The 15,222-nt window shown below is 45.7% G+C and overlaps 1 protein-coding gene across 3 annotated transcripts in view; it reads left to right on the top strand.

The window, feature by feature from the left end:
• Positions 1 to 15,222, top strand: part of NRG2 (neuregulin 2) — a 174,863-nt gene that overhangs the window by 117,008 nt on the left and 42,633 nt on the right. For 2 of the 3 annotated variants that reach the window (XM_075442269.1, XM_075442268.1), the window contains exon 3: positions 7,215 to 7,333. In XM_075442269.1, the coding sequence (XP_075298384.1) occupies positions 7,215 to 7,333 (119 nt within the window). Of the gene's footprint in view, positions 1 to 7,214; positions 7,334 to 10,424; positions 10,491 to 15,222 lie in introns of all 3 variants that reach the window. The other variant, XM_075442267.1, reaches the window with a different exon arrangement.

Below are 15,222 nucleotides of genomic sequence, written 5' to 3' on the forward strand. Positions count from 1 at the left end.
GCTCCTAAGAGGTTTAGGGAATGGGCATTTAATCAAACTTGACTGAGTTATAGTGGCTAACAAGTTATGGTCAGACACTAGGCTGCTTCAGCTGGTCATACGTGCAAACTCAGAGATGGAAGGAGCTTTATGTGCCTGAAATTTTGTGTGGTTTCTCCAGTGATGCTGGCTGTTTAAAAAAAAATAAATCTCTCCCTACAGATCTTAGCCCATTGCGGCTGCAAAATGTCACAGATTAGATTGAAGCAGTCATTGAGCTATGAGCTGAAACCCCATTCATCCAGTTTGAATCAAAATGCTTTGCCTTGGGAGAGGAGGGCTGGGGTGAGGTCTGAGGCTGCAGATAGTTCATCCGGGACAGCACATTATGTACCTACAGGCATGAATTTGCCAGGTCCCCCTTATAGTCAGGCACTGAATATAAGGTCAGGCACTGGTGAGGATCTGTGATGTATGCCAGTTGCAGAACAATGACTTAGGAAGAAAAGAATGTCATGCATCCCAAAGGCTTCAAACTCAGAAAGGAACCCCTAAACTGTAACTGAATCTCTTGCACAACCCTGTGTACGATCATGGTGATATGGTTCGCAGCGCTTCTGGAGGGGTAGTTTTCCATTCATCTGAAGCTGCCATCGCTTTCGCATGACCTCTGTTCACACAAATGCTTTTTCCTGAACAGAATGTTTGCAGCCTAGCTCTGCTCATCTCTATTCCTTTGCTCTGCATAGGACTCTCCCCAGACAGCTCCTTTTAGTATGGCAGCTCCCCCTCCTCCTCCCCCGATTCTTTAAAACTAATTGCCTTTACTTTAAAGGCCATCTCAGGCCTTCCTCCCCATGCTTCTGGCAGTCACTGAAGTTTTGGTCCTGCCTCTGATTTGCCCAGCATATCAGCCTCAATCTAATATATGATATGCTTCCAAACTAGGACCTCTGTGCCTTCTCCTCAGCAGCACTGACCCTCTCTTCCCGTCCCCCCCCCCCTCTACAGAATGAGCTTGTGGTTTTTTTGCTGATAGTGAGACCTCTGCACACTGTTCTGGCTGCACACATACCAGGGCTGTCTCATCTCTGTATTGAGGTCATACGCTCTTTGGGACAGGGAGGTATCTGTTCCACATCTGGTGCTGGGAGCTCCCTGGCTCTTGGGAGGCTGCTAGCATGCTCCTGTGAGATATCACAATAAGCAGGGAAAGAACCTGCTCTGAGCAGACCTCAGAGTACTGCTCCAGGATCTACATTTTCTCAAAGAAGTTCAAATCCTGGCACTTGGGTTGGAGGGAACATTCCTGGGATGGATCAATTGCCTTGAGTTCCAGGACAAGTAATATAAGAGACCCTGCACTGACATCGGGCCTGTGCATCAGCCTTAATCCAAAACTCAGCTTTTACATATCTATTGATTTCACACCCTAGCAGCTGCCACAGACTTGCCTGGCACAAAGAGCAGCAGAACACGGGGGTTTTCCTCTCAACAGAGCAGCCACAAAGGCCACTCCAGGGACTGGTATGTGGTTGCATATGCTGCCTCTGTTGCCCTACACCTCTTCCCATTGCAGGAACTTCTGTGGCAATTCAGAGATGCAGCCCCAGGGCGAATTTGAGGACGGAGAGGCGTTGCATAAGTGACCCTGCTCTTTGGAGTGTACTTATTGATCTTTTCTCCTTCTGTTGACGCTGTATGACCCAGAAGGGACTCCAACTCTCACTCTGAGACCAGTGTCAGCTCAGCAGAGTGAGGACTGATCAAGTCTCCGTTTCAAAATCAGGCTGTCCCAAGCCTGGGCTCAGAGAGATAACAGCACTACTGAACAGCAAAGGGGCAAATCTGCTTTTCAGGTTAGAACAGCACTTTAATGTTGGGGGACGAGGGTAGGAGACAGCAGGCAGAAGGCATCAAGGGATGGCTGGTCTTGTCCTGGACACCTGCAAGGACATTAGCTGTCTCCCATGCTTGCTTCTCCCGCAGTCCCAGCAGGTCAAACACTGAGCAGGGCAGATGATGGTGTGAGGGGAGAAGGAAGGAGGACTTTATCCACTGTGGAAGGGATGACGGCCAAGAAGAAAAGTCTGAACATTCCTGTCCTTACCCCTCTTATTCGATTGCTTTGCTTGAGGGCATTTTTTTTCCCCTTTCCCATTTGCTGTTCCTGTAGCTAATCCTGAGCTAGCCAGATCATGCCCTAGAATGAATAGCAGGCAGCACAGGGCCACTTGTTTTTCTCAAGCACTGCAAGGCACAGTGGGCTTGCCCAGCTCTGTCATGCTGCTCTGTAACTGAAGGGCAGGGAAGAGGTTGGGGTGGTTTCCATCTGGCTGTGCAGGGGAGAGGACACTCCTGGCTGCCACTTCTGCCCTGCTGGACAGAGGTGCTTTGCCACAGCCATCCTCACTCTGCTTTTCATTGCAGTGATCTCTTCTACCTGATTTTATCCCACTGTGTGCTGGGGAAGATGAATGTGTTCCCCGAGGCCAGGGCATGGAGAACCCCTGCTCTGGTCAGTGGGGCTGCCTGATGTTTGACGGTCGCTGGACAACACTTCTTGACTGTAAGCAGAAGAATGTTCTGAATCTTCTTGTCAGTCATTAACCTGCTCTCTCAGGGCAAATGCACCACCATGCAGAGTGCCAGGACAGCACATAGGCACCGATTAAATCTTTGGCAGAAGTGTAAGCAGTGCACATTACAGCAATTGCTGACCTTTCTGCTCTCTGCAATGTTGGTGTGCTTCCTGCCACTGGCTCTCTGTGCAAACAGAGAGGAATGGAGTTAATAGGTAACCACAGCAGTGTATTCAGTGTGTCCTTTGCAAAGGTCATGTTTGGGAATTTCCTTTTCCTAGGATCTCAGGTGTGTTTACTATGTACGGTGCTCTTCATTGACAATTTAGGGGCCACATGTGGTGTAGTCTTCAAATTCTCTTCATCAGTTAATTCCTTGACCTCTTTATTACTTATGTGTTAGCTACCCTGCTTTTAGAAGACTAATAAAATACCACAACAGCAGTAATCCTAGAGCTATTTTCATCCTAAATGGTGCAGAAGCAACTGAACTCACATAGGGAACGCTGAGTCCTCAGTGAAACATAAGTGTCTTGGAGGCAGCTCGTGGCAGCTGCTCTTGTGCTCACAGACTCTGGGATGAATGGCTTTGTGAGGAGGTGACCTGGGAATACAGTCCCATTTCCACTTTGCAGTAGGGAAGAGGAGAAAAATGATTTAAACTGGACCAAAGTGCTGGTGGGAACATGACTCCTGTCATGAAAAGTTCCTCCTTGGCTGAGATGAAGTGCCTGTTTCTTTTCCTCTGACTATACTGGAGGCCTCAGGGCCCAAGCTCACATTTAGATGTCTAACTCTGAGATGTCTAAATGAGGCTACCCTTCCCAGCCAGAATTTGCCAGGGTCTTTGTGTAGGTCCCAGCCAAGGGCTGATCTCCCTGCCTCCCTTTGTAGTCTGGAGATTGACAGTGTAGAGGGTGATTTACTCATCGCTCCAAACTGCCCTCTGGGAGACTCTTTTGGCCAGAACGGTATTTTGGGGCAATCTTCTTCTGGCCAGGCTGAAGGTCTCCTTGTGAATCCTATCCCCTAGAGCTTGCAGACAACATATTCCCCATGGCTTATTCCTCCACTGGCACTACAGGAGATAATTAGCGCGTGGCTAAGACATATGTGTTGAGGGTCAGAAAAGACAATGAAGCAGATTTTCCCCTGGAGTAAAGAAATGTCAAACAGAGTTGCACTGCAGTGAAATGATGGGATCTGTCAGTGACCCTGGCCCTTTCACTGAACAAACAGCCTGGGGCAGCACCTTCCTTCAGAAGAATAGCATCGTCCCGCAGCAAGGCACCCTTGTGAACGCACATGGTAGGGCTTTCCCAGGGACTGGCTTCCCCAAGAGACACACTGCCCAGAAGGGCAACAGGGGACTTAATACAAAACTCCTGTGCACAACATAATTCCTCATATGCTACTACTTGGTATTTCTGTAAAAACATGCCTCAGCCCTCAAGTGAACAAAGTACCTGCCCTTGAGGGCAGCATGAGGAAGAACACAAACTTAAAAAAATAATTTCCTAGGCAGTTTTGAGATACTTCAGTAACACCTGAAGATATTAAAATAGAACAGAAATAGACTGGTCATCTTTGTCTTTGCTACACAGATCAAGCAAGGTCTAGTCTCTTTTACATTGTTCAGTTCATCTAGACCATCAGCATTATCCATATAAATTAAAAGACATGTGACTAATGCTGTGAAACAAGGTGTCTTTCTGGCTGTTTCAGTGCTTCCTGAAATAGGGAAATTCTCTTTACTGTGGTTATGCTTCACTTTCAAACTGATCCTCATCTGTACCTTTCATCTGTCTCCCCTAAGTCTGTTACCTGACATAATACAGCACAGTGTGGAGACCAAAAGTAGCTACACCATTGGTCTGGGGTGTGAAATGCAAGAAAAAGCTCTTGATTTTTCAAGGGGATCTTACAATCCAGGAGAATTTTAACAAACTGTGAGAGAAAATAAAAATAAATGCTTCTGACAGTACAACAGTCTTGTGCATTATAACAAAATAATTTGTTTTCACCTTGATGCTGATATGCTATAAATGCCAGCATTGCCTTTTATTCTGCTCACATTCCTCTCCAGTTTCAGGTAAAAGATCAAATGTCTCTCATCCTTTTCTTGGAGACAAACCTGTCAAGTGTGCCCCCTTTCATTAGCCTTTTGTGTCACTAATAACTTACTAATTTGTATCTTTGGGACTTAAAACTCTTTATTGTAAAAGATCAGTTTCGTAGGTGATATTCTATTTCTGTATTGGATTTTTCTAGTTACTACACATGGCGAAAAGTTCTGTGCATGTAAGATTGCAATGCAGCCAATTACCATTAGAATATCTGTCCTCTGGCAGCTGAAGGCAGCATGTTCGTTAATGCTTTCAGCTCTTGCACTGGCAGATAGCCTCAGCATGATGGTGTGAGAGGGTCGTGTTTTCTACAGAACTTTGAGTTAGAGTCTCGCTCTTCCAAGCTGCTTTCAACACCTGCTGCCTGCCTTTTTGCTCTGTGTTGCAGCAATAGCTCCAAGCCTGTCATAGGGGTGGCTTATAAACAAATGGTGTATTCTGTCAAGGAGGGTTAGAACATCTGAGACAAAGCAATGGCTGGGCTGTGCTGGGGACAGTCTCATTGGAGTTGCATGCAGTAGTACCAGGAGCCCACCTCACCCCTTTGCCGAGTGTTCCTACACCTGTCTCTGCGGAAGGAGCGGGGAACATGGTCCTGGACTGGGTACCGCAACCCAGCAGAGCCAACCCCCTTCATCAGGTGCCCATTGTACCTCCCCAGAAAGACGCAGAACCCAACTGCCACTGGGCAGCAACAGGCCCTGGAGGCCCTTAAATGCTTGGCTGTCTCTTGGGTACTGCTGGACTTCTAAGGCATCACAGCAGCGAGGACCATGATGTCCAGGACTGTCACAGGTTGCTCTAGGAGACTTGAGAAAATTCAGAGAAGTGTACAGAGAAGCATTGGGAATCAAGGCAGCTTTGTACCACTCTGAATCAGCCTGCTTGTTTAGGCACCCATGCTGGAACGTGTTGACCCAAATAACTAGCTTTACACAATGAATTAGGGGAGACCTAGGATTAGAGGGATTCAAGAGATCTTTGCGTGCTGTCAACGTTCATTTAAAAGTTGCTCCACATGTGGCCTAAACTCATTCAGTTGAACACTTGACTGCATCCTGTAGAACACGGCAGTGCCTATATCCTGGAAGCTGTACCAAGTGGTCTTCCAAGTGCTTTTAATTTACTAATATAACTAGTGAGATGTTCATGCTGTGTCCTTGCGCCATGCCTCCCAGTAGAACAGCATGTGAGGATGTTAAAAAGATGCCTGTGTTCTTCTGTAAAGGACTTCCTATGGGTGATAATTTGTACAGCTCAAAGAAAAGTCCTTCTCAGATGACACGTTACATTGCAAATAAGTCCAAATCTAAAGATTATTTTCCACATTAAAGGAATTTATTTGCCTTCAGTGACATAGGCCCCTGGGACCTCTTTCTAAAGCTGACAGTGTTTCCAAGTCTCTAAATAAAGCGACTGTATGGCACAGACCTGAGATAAAAGCTTGGGGTAGGACGCAGAGGGATGTTCTCATGAGAAGAGCACACAGAGTGGTTTTTGATAAGATGGTTAAAATGGAAGGAAATGTAGTAAAATAGAGGGCCTAATGTGGGAGTGCCACTGTGGTCTCATGAGTGGTATTCAGTCTGTGTTGAAGACTCCTATATATCTGTTAAACTAGGTAACAAAAGGTTTTGCCTATTAGTCAGAGGGACATCCCAGAGAATGAGACATTAGTCATAGCCAGTGGGAAAGGCAATGTTCATCTTCCCCGTAGTGCCACAGAGTTCTGCCGCAAAGTTTCTTCCTATCCCATGAAGCATGCAGTTCAGTGCATTTTGTGACATGACATGGGCAATCATCATGTACATCATCTTCTGCTCTTTCTAGGCGCTTCTGGCTGATCAGATGGCTCTGTGCAGTTCAGCCCCGCATGTTTGTAGTATTGGAGTGTGTGTATTTGGGGGAGACAAAGTGCTTGCCCTTCTTGTTGGCCTGGATAAAGCTACAAGCTAGCTGTCTATGTCAAACTGTGTACATCAAAGATTTTGATCTGCAGAGTGGAAAGGGATGAATCCTGCCTGACTTTGCAATCGAGTGTGTGGCACAACTGAATGCAGCTGGTGAAGCACCAGACTGCTCAGCCTCATTGCTGAGGAAGGTGCAGAACATGCATCTCATCCCCACACCTCCGTCTTGCAGACAGATCCTACTGTCCATCAGTAAAGTGGCTTTTCTCCAGTGCGGAAAGTCTGTGTGCTGGGATGCTGGGACTCTTGGGCTCAACACCTCGCAAGACTTTCTGTGTGAACGAGAGTAGGTGTCAGACCAAACCCTGCCGACATGTTAGGAGCAGTGGGTTCAGAGAGAGATGTTCATTTAGGAAATCATGGTGGTTGTGATTCCTGGAAAGGGTCTCATCTGAATCCTGACGAGGCTTGAGTGCCTATTCAGCTTGTTAGGTCAGGCAGCCCATCTTCTTGAGAAGGGGTGACACACCAGGCAGTGTACCGGGGCCAGGAATGGTTATCAATTCATAAGGATGGTTAGCAATCAAGTAAGAAATGTCTGCTGTACTTTTCAACAGAAAGATTTCCAGACTGCAGTTCAACAAGGTGAAGTTGGAAGATGCTGGGGAATACAGCTGCGAAGCGGAGAACGTTTTAGGGAAAGACACCGCAAAAGGCAGCCTGAATGTGAAAAGTGGTAAGTGAAGAAGTCAGCAAATGTCTTGAGCTGTCTGCCATTCAAGCAGAAAGTGGGAGGTTCTGCACATGATCTGTCTTGCATTTTGTTTCATGCTTTCAGGATACTGAGTAAAACAATCCTGGGAGATAAGAAAAATGCAGCTTAGCATAAATGTTTATCTGTGTTATCTGCCACTGGCAATGTGGTTAATTTATATTTAAATAAACTCACAGTCCATGTATTTTTTTAAAAGGGGTAAGGAGGAAAGAAAGCTGGTGGGCTTGATGTTTTCTTTTTTAAAAGAATTTCTGAGAAGCAAAGCTCACCAGAAGACAAGTAATTAAACCATAGCTTTGTAGTTGCTTCTGGTTTTCATCCTAGAATTTGTGCTCCATCTCTTAGAGCTCAGCGGATGGAGTCTGAGGTTCGGTGGTTTTATTATTATCTTGGTCATAATAATTATATTGCTTAACATGATGGTTTGGATGCACCCTCCAGCTCAGAAATTCCCTACAGTGGTTGCCAGAAACTGGGAGAGTGCAACTAGGGGAGGGATGACTCTGTACGAGGTCTGTTTCCCAAACTCTTCCTCCTGCCACTCATAATGGGCCACTGCAGGAGCCTGGGCTCTGTGCTCTGCAGCCCTTTGGTGTGATCCAGTGTCTCTGGTGTGCTCTTATTAGCATTAGTCAGATGTGAAGGAAGGTAGCTTTGTCCTGCTGCTTTCTGGCATTATTTTCTCTATTAACCTCTGCCTCAGCAGTGTTTGCAGTCCTGAATCTTTTATTCTGTGAAGTTACAGCATCACATAGCCTCCCCCTCAGTTACTCTGCCTGTAAAAAGCCAGTGCTTGCAAAGTCTGGAGAAAGGCTTTCCATGCTCAGACCTCCATACCTTCGTGCTTCACGTCCATGAATGTAACCCTACTGCTCTGCTGTGTTTCTTTCCGATCATGATGGGAAAGGTGTCCAGAGTAAGCTAGCTGAGGCAATGCCACTCCTTTTTTTCTGACTCACGCTCTGGCTGTCCCATCGCAATTTAAGCTGTTCCTGTTTTGACTGGGAGCTGCATGTGCAACTCCTCCTCCCCATGTGCAACATGCACTCTTCTCCAGGCTCCTTAGCGCAGATCCTATTGTGGCTAAGTCTCAACACAGTGCTCTGTGAAGTTCTAGCAGTTTATAACAATTAATCAGAGCAGACGTGCAAGCTGGCCTCCTCTTGGAGCCTTCTCCTCTGTCCTGGAAACTCACTCCAGCTATTGCTGTTTCTGTATCTTCTGCTGCTTGCTATTCTGCATCTTCACTGCTGCCCTGTCCCTGGAAACCTGGTGTATCTGCCTATCCGGGACAGGCTGGCTGGGACTGATGGTCTGGGACCACCTGCTGGAAGCACATTTCTGACCTGGCACTCAGCAGTATTGTTGGAGGTCCTGTAATGTTGCTGTGATACAGACAGGTGAATCAGGACTGGGAAAAAGTCCTGAACTTACACCGCATCTTGTGATACAGAGACACGAGGTTTGGGGACAACTCTGGGTGCCCCTGTAGAGAGGTGGCATTGTAAGACATGGCCTGAGCTGTTGAGGCTTGAGATAAGCATTGTGGAGGAGCAAGGTGTCCTCAACCTATCATGTCGTTCCCCTCCAGGTGTGCAGAGGCCAGAGACAGGGGCTCCTGAGCCCAGCTTTGTCCTGGCTGGCTCACACGCGAGATGCTCAGGCCCATGAGTGTGAAGTTCTGAGATTCAGTCTCTGCTGGTAAAAATTACTCAGCCTGATGAGGCAGCATTGCAGTAGCAAAGTACTCGTTACTCTATTCCACTACCACTTTTTGGTTTATACGAGTTTCAAAAGAGCACCTTTTCACCCATGCTGATCTGTTGCAAGTCACTGAAAACACCACACTGAAGAGAAATTTTCTTTAGAAAGATAGTGGCAGTACAACGACCCCTCGTCACTTAGAAAATGCCCATCAGCCAAACCCAGCACCTCATCTCTCCTCTGCAGTTCTGGTATTTCCACAAAATACCGGGCTCAAGAATAAGTGCTTTCGCATTGAAAAGCTTTGGGAGGGTGTCTGTTTCTGAGGAAATGCTTCTGGGCTTAGCCAAAACATACTGTGCTTTGGTGCTATTTTCAGATTCTTATTACTTTGAGGTAAATTAGATGCTTTCTTAGAAAAATGTCCCATTTCCCAGTTCTCTTTATTGAGTAGTCTAATAGTGTTGTCACATGGGCATGAGGGCACAGCTCAGATGTGACTGTTTCAGACTCTTTTTTTTCCTTAGAAAATTTCTAGACACTGCCTTAACCCCACCTCCCCTTTGCTAAACACTGCAGGAAAAACAAAATATTCTTTCTGCTTTTACCTTTTCATGGTGGTGTTACTCCCTGCCTCTGACAGGGTGCTGCACACACAGGATAGGCTCCTGGTGCTTCTAGAGGGTGGTGAGGGTCTTGGATCCAAAAGGCACTGTTGCTGCCAGCGGGCTTGCATAGAGCTGGTGACTGTGGACACTGGACTTTCCCAGTATCCTGGTTTATTAAGAGGAAATCACTACATGTGCTTGGCTCCCTTATTGCCTTGGGCCATGGCCTTCATCTGTTTCATGTTCCTCCATCTCTTGTAGTAGCATTACTTTGTGCTGCAGAACTGCACATGCTTGTGGGATGGAGGCTTTTCAGATGATCTCACTTTTTCTTAAACTCCACATTTTTCTCACTGTCATGTTCTGTGACCCCGTCTTTGCACTCTTGTGGCCGTCAGGGCTAAGAAAACCTGCCACAGTTTCACTCATCGCCTGCCAGGCGATTCCTGAGCCATTTCTGCCTTTTTATCATGACAGAGATCCTAATGGCATGAGGCCCTTTGTAGCGATGGGACCAGCATGCCCTGTGCTGTTCAATACAGGGGCACTACTTTATCTGCCTCTGTTACCCAGTTACCCGTCTGAGCATACTGTAGCCAGTACTAACATACTGACAGCTACACCAGCCTGCGCCACCCAGAAGCACCTGCTCTTGTCCTCCTCCCTGCAGCAGCTAAGCCCACTCTTCTCTGCTCAAAATAGATATTTTGTTCACTACTTTCTTACCTTAATTTCCCCAGGAACAACGAAAGCACCACAAGTCTTACCAGCCTCAGAAACTAAAATAGTTGTTATGGAAGAAGAGTGTAAGTACCTCTCCTCCCGCTCCCCCTCTGTATAGCTTCTTTGCCCTTATTTGTTTTCGTTTTATAAGACATTTTGCATAAATGCTTTATTGCCTCCTGGAACCTTCTTTAATTGCTACTTCTCTTTGATTTCTTCCAAGGTCACTGGTCTTTCACTAGATGTTTCAAAAATATGATTTATATTGCTGGTGTCTATCTGAGAGAGGGAGAGGTGGATAATTATTGCAATGGTAACTTGAAAGGCATGCTGCTTAAAATTTCCACTGGATTTTAGGCATTCCCAGCTGTTTTGATACATGGGTTTATTGATACGTGTAAGATGTGCTTATTATGGCCTTTGATTTAGCAGGTTTTTTTGTTGGCTTGTTTTTGGGTTCGACTTTTTTTTTTGAGGATAATTGAGAAAACCAAAAGAGGCTATAGGAAATACAAGAAAAAAGACATGAGTCTTCTATGCATAAGCCATAAGAAAATTGTAGAAAATACATCCACACCCTGCCATCACATTTTTCCTTGAATCTCCAGAAAGGAATAGATTTCCCAAAATGTTTATTTTTGTTTAATGTTGTGGAAGTGCTTTTTAGCATTCTTTCCTATTCAGTTGTCACAAATGCAGTAAAAATTAGGCACACAGAAATAAAAATCAAAGCATGTATACAAGTGTAGATCTAGAAACCAGGTTCCTGGCCATTGGTTCAGCTTTTTCTAGTAGAGGACATTATTTCTCTGTCAGAGAGTGTCTCCTTACTGGGGGACACCACACCACCCAGGCAGTGTCAGCACGCTGGACAGCCCTCCAGGATCCCATCCAAACGAGCAGGCACCCTGAGAGCCGAGGACCAGGAGGTTATTTTGAGATCTGTGCTGTGCTTCCATTCCAGCTGCTTATGCCCAGAACTGACAGCACAGCTGACTGTGTCTCTGTTGAGCTGACTGTTGACAATTCTGCTTTGCAGATTTTATGGGGATGTTTCCTCCTTGGAAAGGCAATCTTTAATGATTTTAAAGGAAATCTGATTGCAGCCACAGCAGGGACTGACCAGGTATCCTTTAAAAGCTCTTCTAGTTAGAAAACTGCACTTAAAATTTGCTCTTGTGTAGTGCTTAGCCTTCCATTGCACAGCATCATGCTGAGACGCAGCACCACTTTGTGTTCACTAGCGTAGATTCATGCTATGTGTTTGCATACCATAGATATATGATATTTTCACTAAAAGCCAGTTTTCAACAACAGAAAGGAAACTGTCAAACTACCATGTGGCTTGCACAGAAGTTTCTCCTTTTTAAAAATTCTTTCCTCTGTGGGAACATCATCTTTGACTATCTGTTTTTTCTTAACAATGTGAAGAGATGGTAGAGTCTCCGGAGTTAAAGTTGTAATTGACTTTTCCCTTCACATTCCTTTTTTATGTTCTCTCTCAATAGTTATCTAAATAACACATAGTCCCCCTGACTTTTATGGTTACTGATGATCTACCATAGAATTGCACATGAGTATAACATGTGGGGAGGTAATTATGTTGTGATGTGTGATGATCTGGAAAGCTGAAAACTATCTAATTCTTGTAAAATTCTTGCATTTCTTTTAAATATCTGTATTCAAAAGCTTGTTTGGCACCTGTAGGTTTTCCCATCTCTCATTGTTTCACTGAAAGGTAGAAAATGATCCCCTGGATTTTAAACACCATGTTGAGAAAGCACAATGCAAACATGGTGGTAGCTGCAGTTCCCTGGGAAAGGAGAGAGTGCCTCACACAGGCAGCTTTGTCACATCACTTGGCCATTTCTATATGGCCTGTGGCATGAAGCAGGCGCCTTAGGAGATAGGCTGAGGTTAGACCCTACACCTCAAAAAGCTCACTGTGTTGTCGCCATGGCCCACATGGGGGGGGTATAGATAGATATCCCTATGGGCAAGGGGATAAAACCCCATCACTCTGTGTAGCCCCATGTGCCTCATCTCCTGTAGCCCTGTTGCTCCTGCTGTATATGTTTTCAACTAGTGTTTTTCCTGAAGGTTCCACTTCATTTCCGGATGGTCTGGCCTTCCTTTCTACACCTGTCTTGAGAAAAGGAGTGGGATTTCACGTATTTTCCCCTCGGAGCACTGTTAAAACCATTCTTACCACCTCTAAGTGTAGCTACTAGCAAATCTTGCCACATTCTGAGTCACTCCTGTGTTCCTCATTCTCTTCTCTAGTGGCCACAGACATCTGGGCACAGCTGCATCTTTGACACAAGGCAGGTTTACACACCAGACAGCACTCAAAATATAACCTATGTCTACAAGGTGTTCTGTCTCTGTTATTCCGTCACTTTCTTGTCAGGAAGCATATTTTTTGTCCTACTGCTTTCCATCTCAGTACCTTAGCATGCCTAGCTGGCACCTGACATAAGACTACAGAGAGGAAGGAGGCAGACTGGTACCATAGGTTCTTGGAAACATCTGCATTGTTACGATGATGTGCATAGGATCTCTTCCCTAGCTCCTGTTCCCCTTGCCTACATGCTGGCTGGAGCAGGACCTCTGGTTCCTTTTGACAGGGGGACTGTTTGGTGTAGGCCTCACAGATCTCATGACAGTATGGAGAAACCCAAGGATCTCATGGTGTTTCTGATACCAGTCTGGATCTGGGACCAAACACAGCACACTTGGGAGATCTGGGATCTGATGGTACTGCATTTTGAGATCTGTCTGGATTCAAATCTGCCTTGTATCCTTGTCCAGCCCTTGTGGATGCAACCCTATACTTCACATGAGTACTGGGACCTGCTAGACAGAGAGTTGGGTTTCCTGATGCCCCCACTACATCTTATGTGTATGGCATGGGGTACCACTCAACTTCATTCAGTGGTGTGGACACCTCCAGATGAACTGGAGCTATTTAGCAGATGCAAAAATCTGTAGATTGAGTGTGATGAGTGCTAGCCTGGTCATAGGGGTGTAGTGTCAATCCTAACACCAGCTTTGGTCCACATGGTCAAGCTGGACTCTGAAGGCCACATTCATAAAGGAAATCTGTTGTCTGGGAAAGTCTTTCCATGACGCTGCATGTTATGACATGGTACCACAGTCTTACACCTTCCTCTGAGTATATGATTTTGTCTGAGCATTGTCAGGCTCGAGCAGCCCTAGAGATGCTTTCTTCAGAAAGCGCTGGGGCTGAAAAGAAAAGACATGACTACTATTCTTATCAAGAAGTCTTCCTGTTGAGCCTGGTAAGCGTGAGATAGTTGCAGTAGCCTCTTCCATAGTGAAAAAGTGTTAAATAAGACATGTTGTCTTGTGTTTGTCACAGGCTAAGATTGTGCAGTTGGGTGGTCACAGTGGCTCAGCTCACAGGCAGGAACTTGCAGGGATGGGGTAACTTGATCACGTGCCCTGATGCAGAGAGAAAGGTCCTTTATGCTCATTTCAACATCCGGAGAACTGAAAATGGTAATGTGATCCTGTCATGTGCAGCTTGAAGCAGCTAAACAAGGTTCAGGAGTCTGTGGTTACAGATCTGCTTGGTAAACAGAACAGGAATCAGTGACAAAGTTTAGAAAAATTTTGATGGAGGAAAAAAGGAAGAAGGTTCAGAGCAATCTGTAGAGCATTCTGAGAAGGAGGGTTTATGCAGGACAGATACTAAAATCTTGCCAAGGTTTCATTTTTAAAAGGTAAGATAATGTTTGAAGTCTCTGAAAAGGTCAGGTAATCCCTTTTGTTTGTTTTCTACTGCTGAGTTCTCCTCTAGTTCATTTCCTTGACTTCAACAAACAGGTGAAGTCTTGAGGGTAAAAAGAGAACACAGACTGGGTGAAGGAAGCGTGGTTTGAACACAGTCAGGATATAAGAGGATCTGCCAGTGATGGGCAGATGCTCCAAAGCAATATGTGGATCATTGCAGCTGCTCACCTGGACTCTGCTCCTGTCCTTTGTCTGGGTCACTATGTAGCTGATCTGGTTGAGTGTCTTTACCAGCATACGTAGGCTGGCAGTGCTGGCTGGGCTGTCTAAACTCACCCTATGGGTGCTCTGCGGCAGGGAGAAGTTTAGGATCAGATGAGAAGATGATCTCTGGGAACCTGAGGATGGAAAATGTAAGGCACCTGAATGAAAACTGCGCTCTCTGGACTGATTTTTAGGGCCTTTATTTCAACCACTGGACATCACAAGACCTCCCTAAAGTCCCTTTAGAGATTGCCATGGGAAGGCAGGTGAAATGGCTCTTCTTTCTCTGATTAAGTCTAACACTTCACACACCAGTTTGGATCCACAGTTTTCTTAGCTGTCATCTTGGTGATGTTTGTAGACTCATTGATTTAGACTCATTCAAGCTCTCCCTCACCCATTTAATACCTTCCCCAATGCTTAGCATGGCTGGGTGTTGGAAATGATTTCCTTACTTTCTCTCTCCCAGGTGACATAGGCCTGGTAGACTTGCATGATTACAATGGCTCAGTGATGTCTTTACTGTGATGTGGTTTGTAAGTCACATCTAGTCACATCTAGTTGAATCGAAGCTTCAGCATACACCACAGTAAGATGTGCCGTGTAATCAAGGTTCAGGCATTTCTCCCAAACCTTGTCTCGAGTCCAGTCTTGCATGGCTTTTACTGGGTGACCATGGCAGACCTGCATGTTAATTGGCTGGTCAGTCTCTGGTCACTCCAGTCTGAAGGCACTGTGCTCTCCTGGAGCCAGCAATGCTACAAGCAAGAGAGTGGTGCTGTTGGTTTGAAACTG

The sequence above is a fragment of the Opisthocomus hoazin genome, chromosome 23, assembly GCF_030867145.1.
Source record: "Opisthocomus hoazin isolate bOpiHoa1 chromosome 23, bOpiHoa1.hap1, whole genome shotgun sequence".
Taxonomy (NCBI): Eukaryota; Metazoa; Chordata; class Aves; order Opisthocomiformes; family Opisthocomidae; genus Opisthocomus; species Opisthocomus hoazin.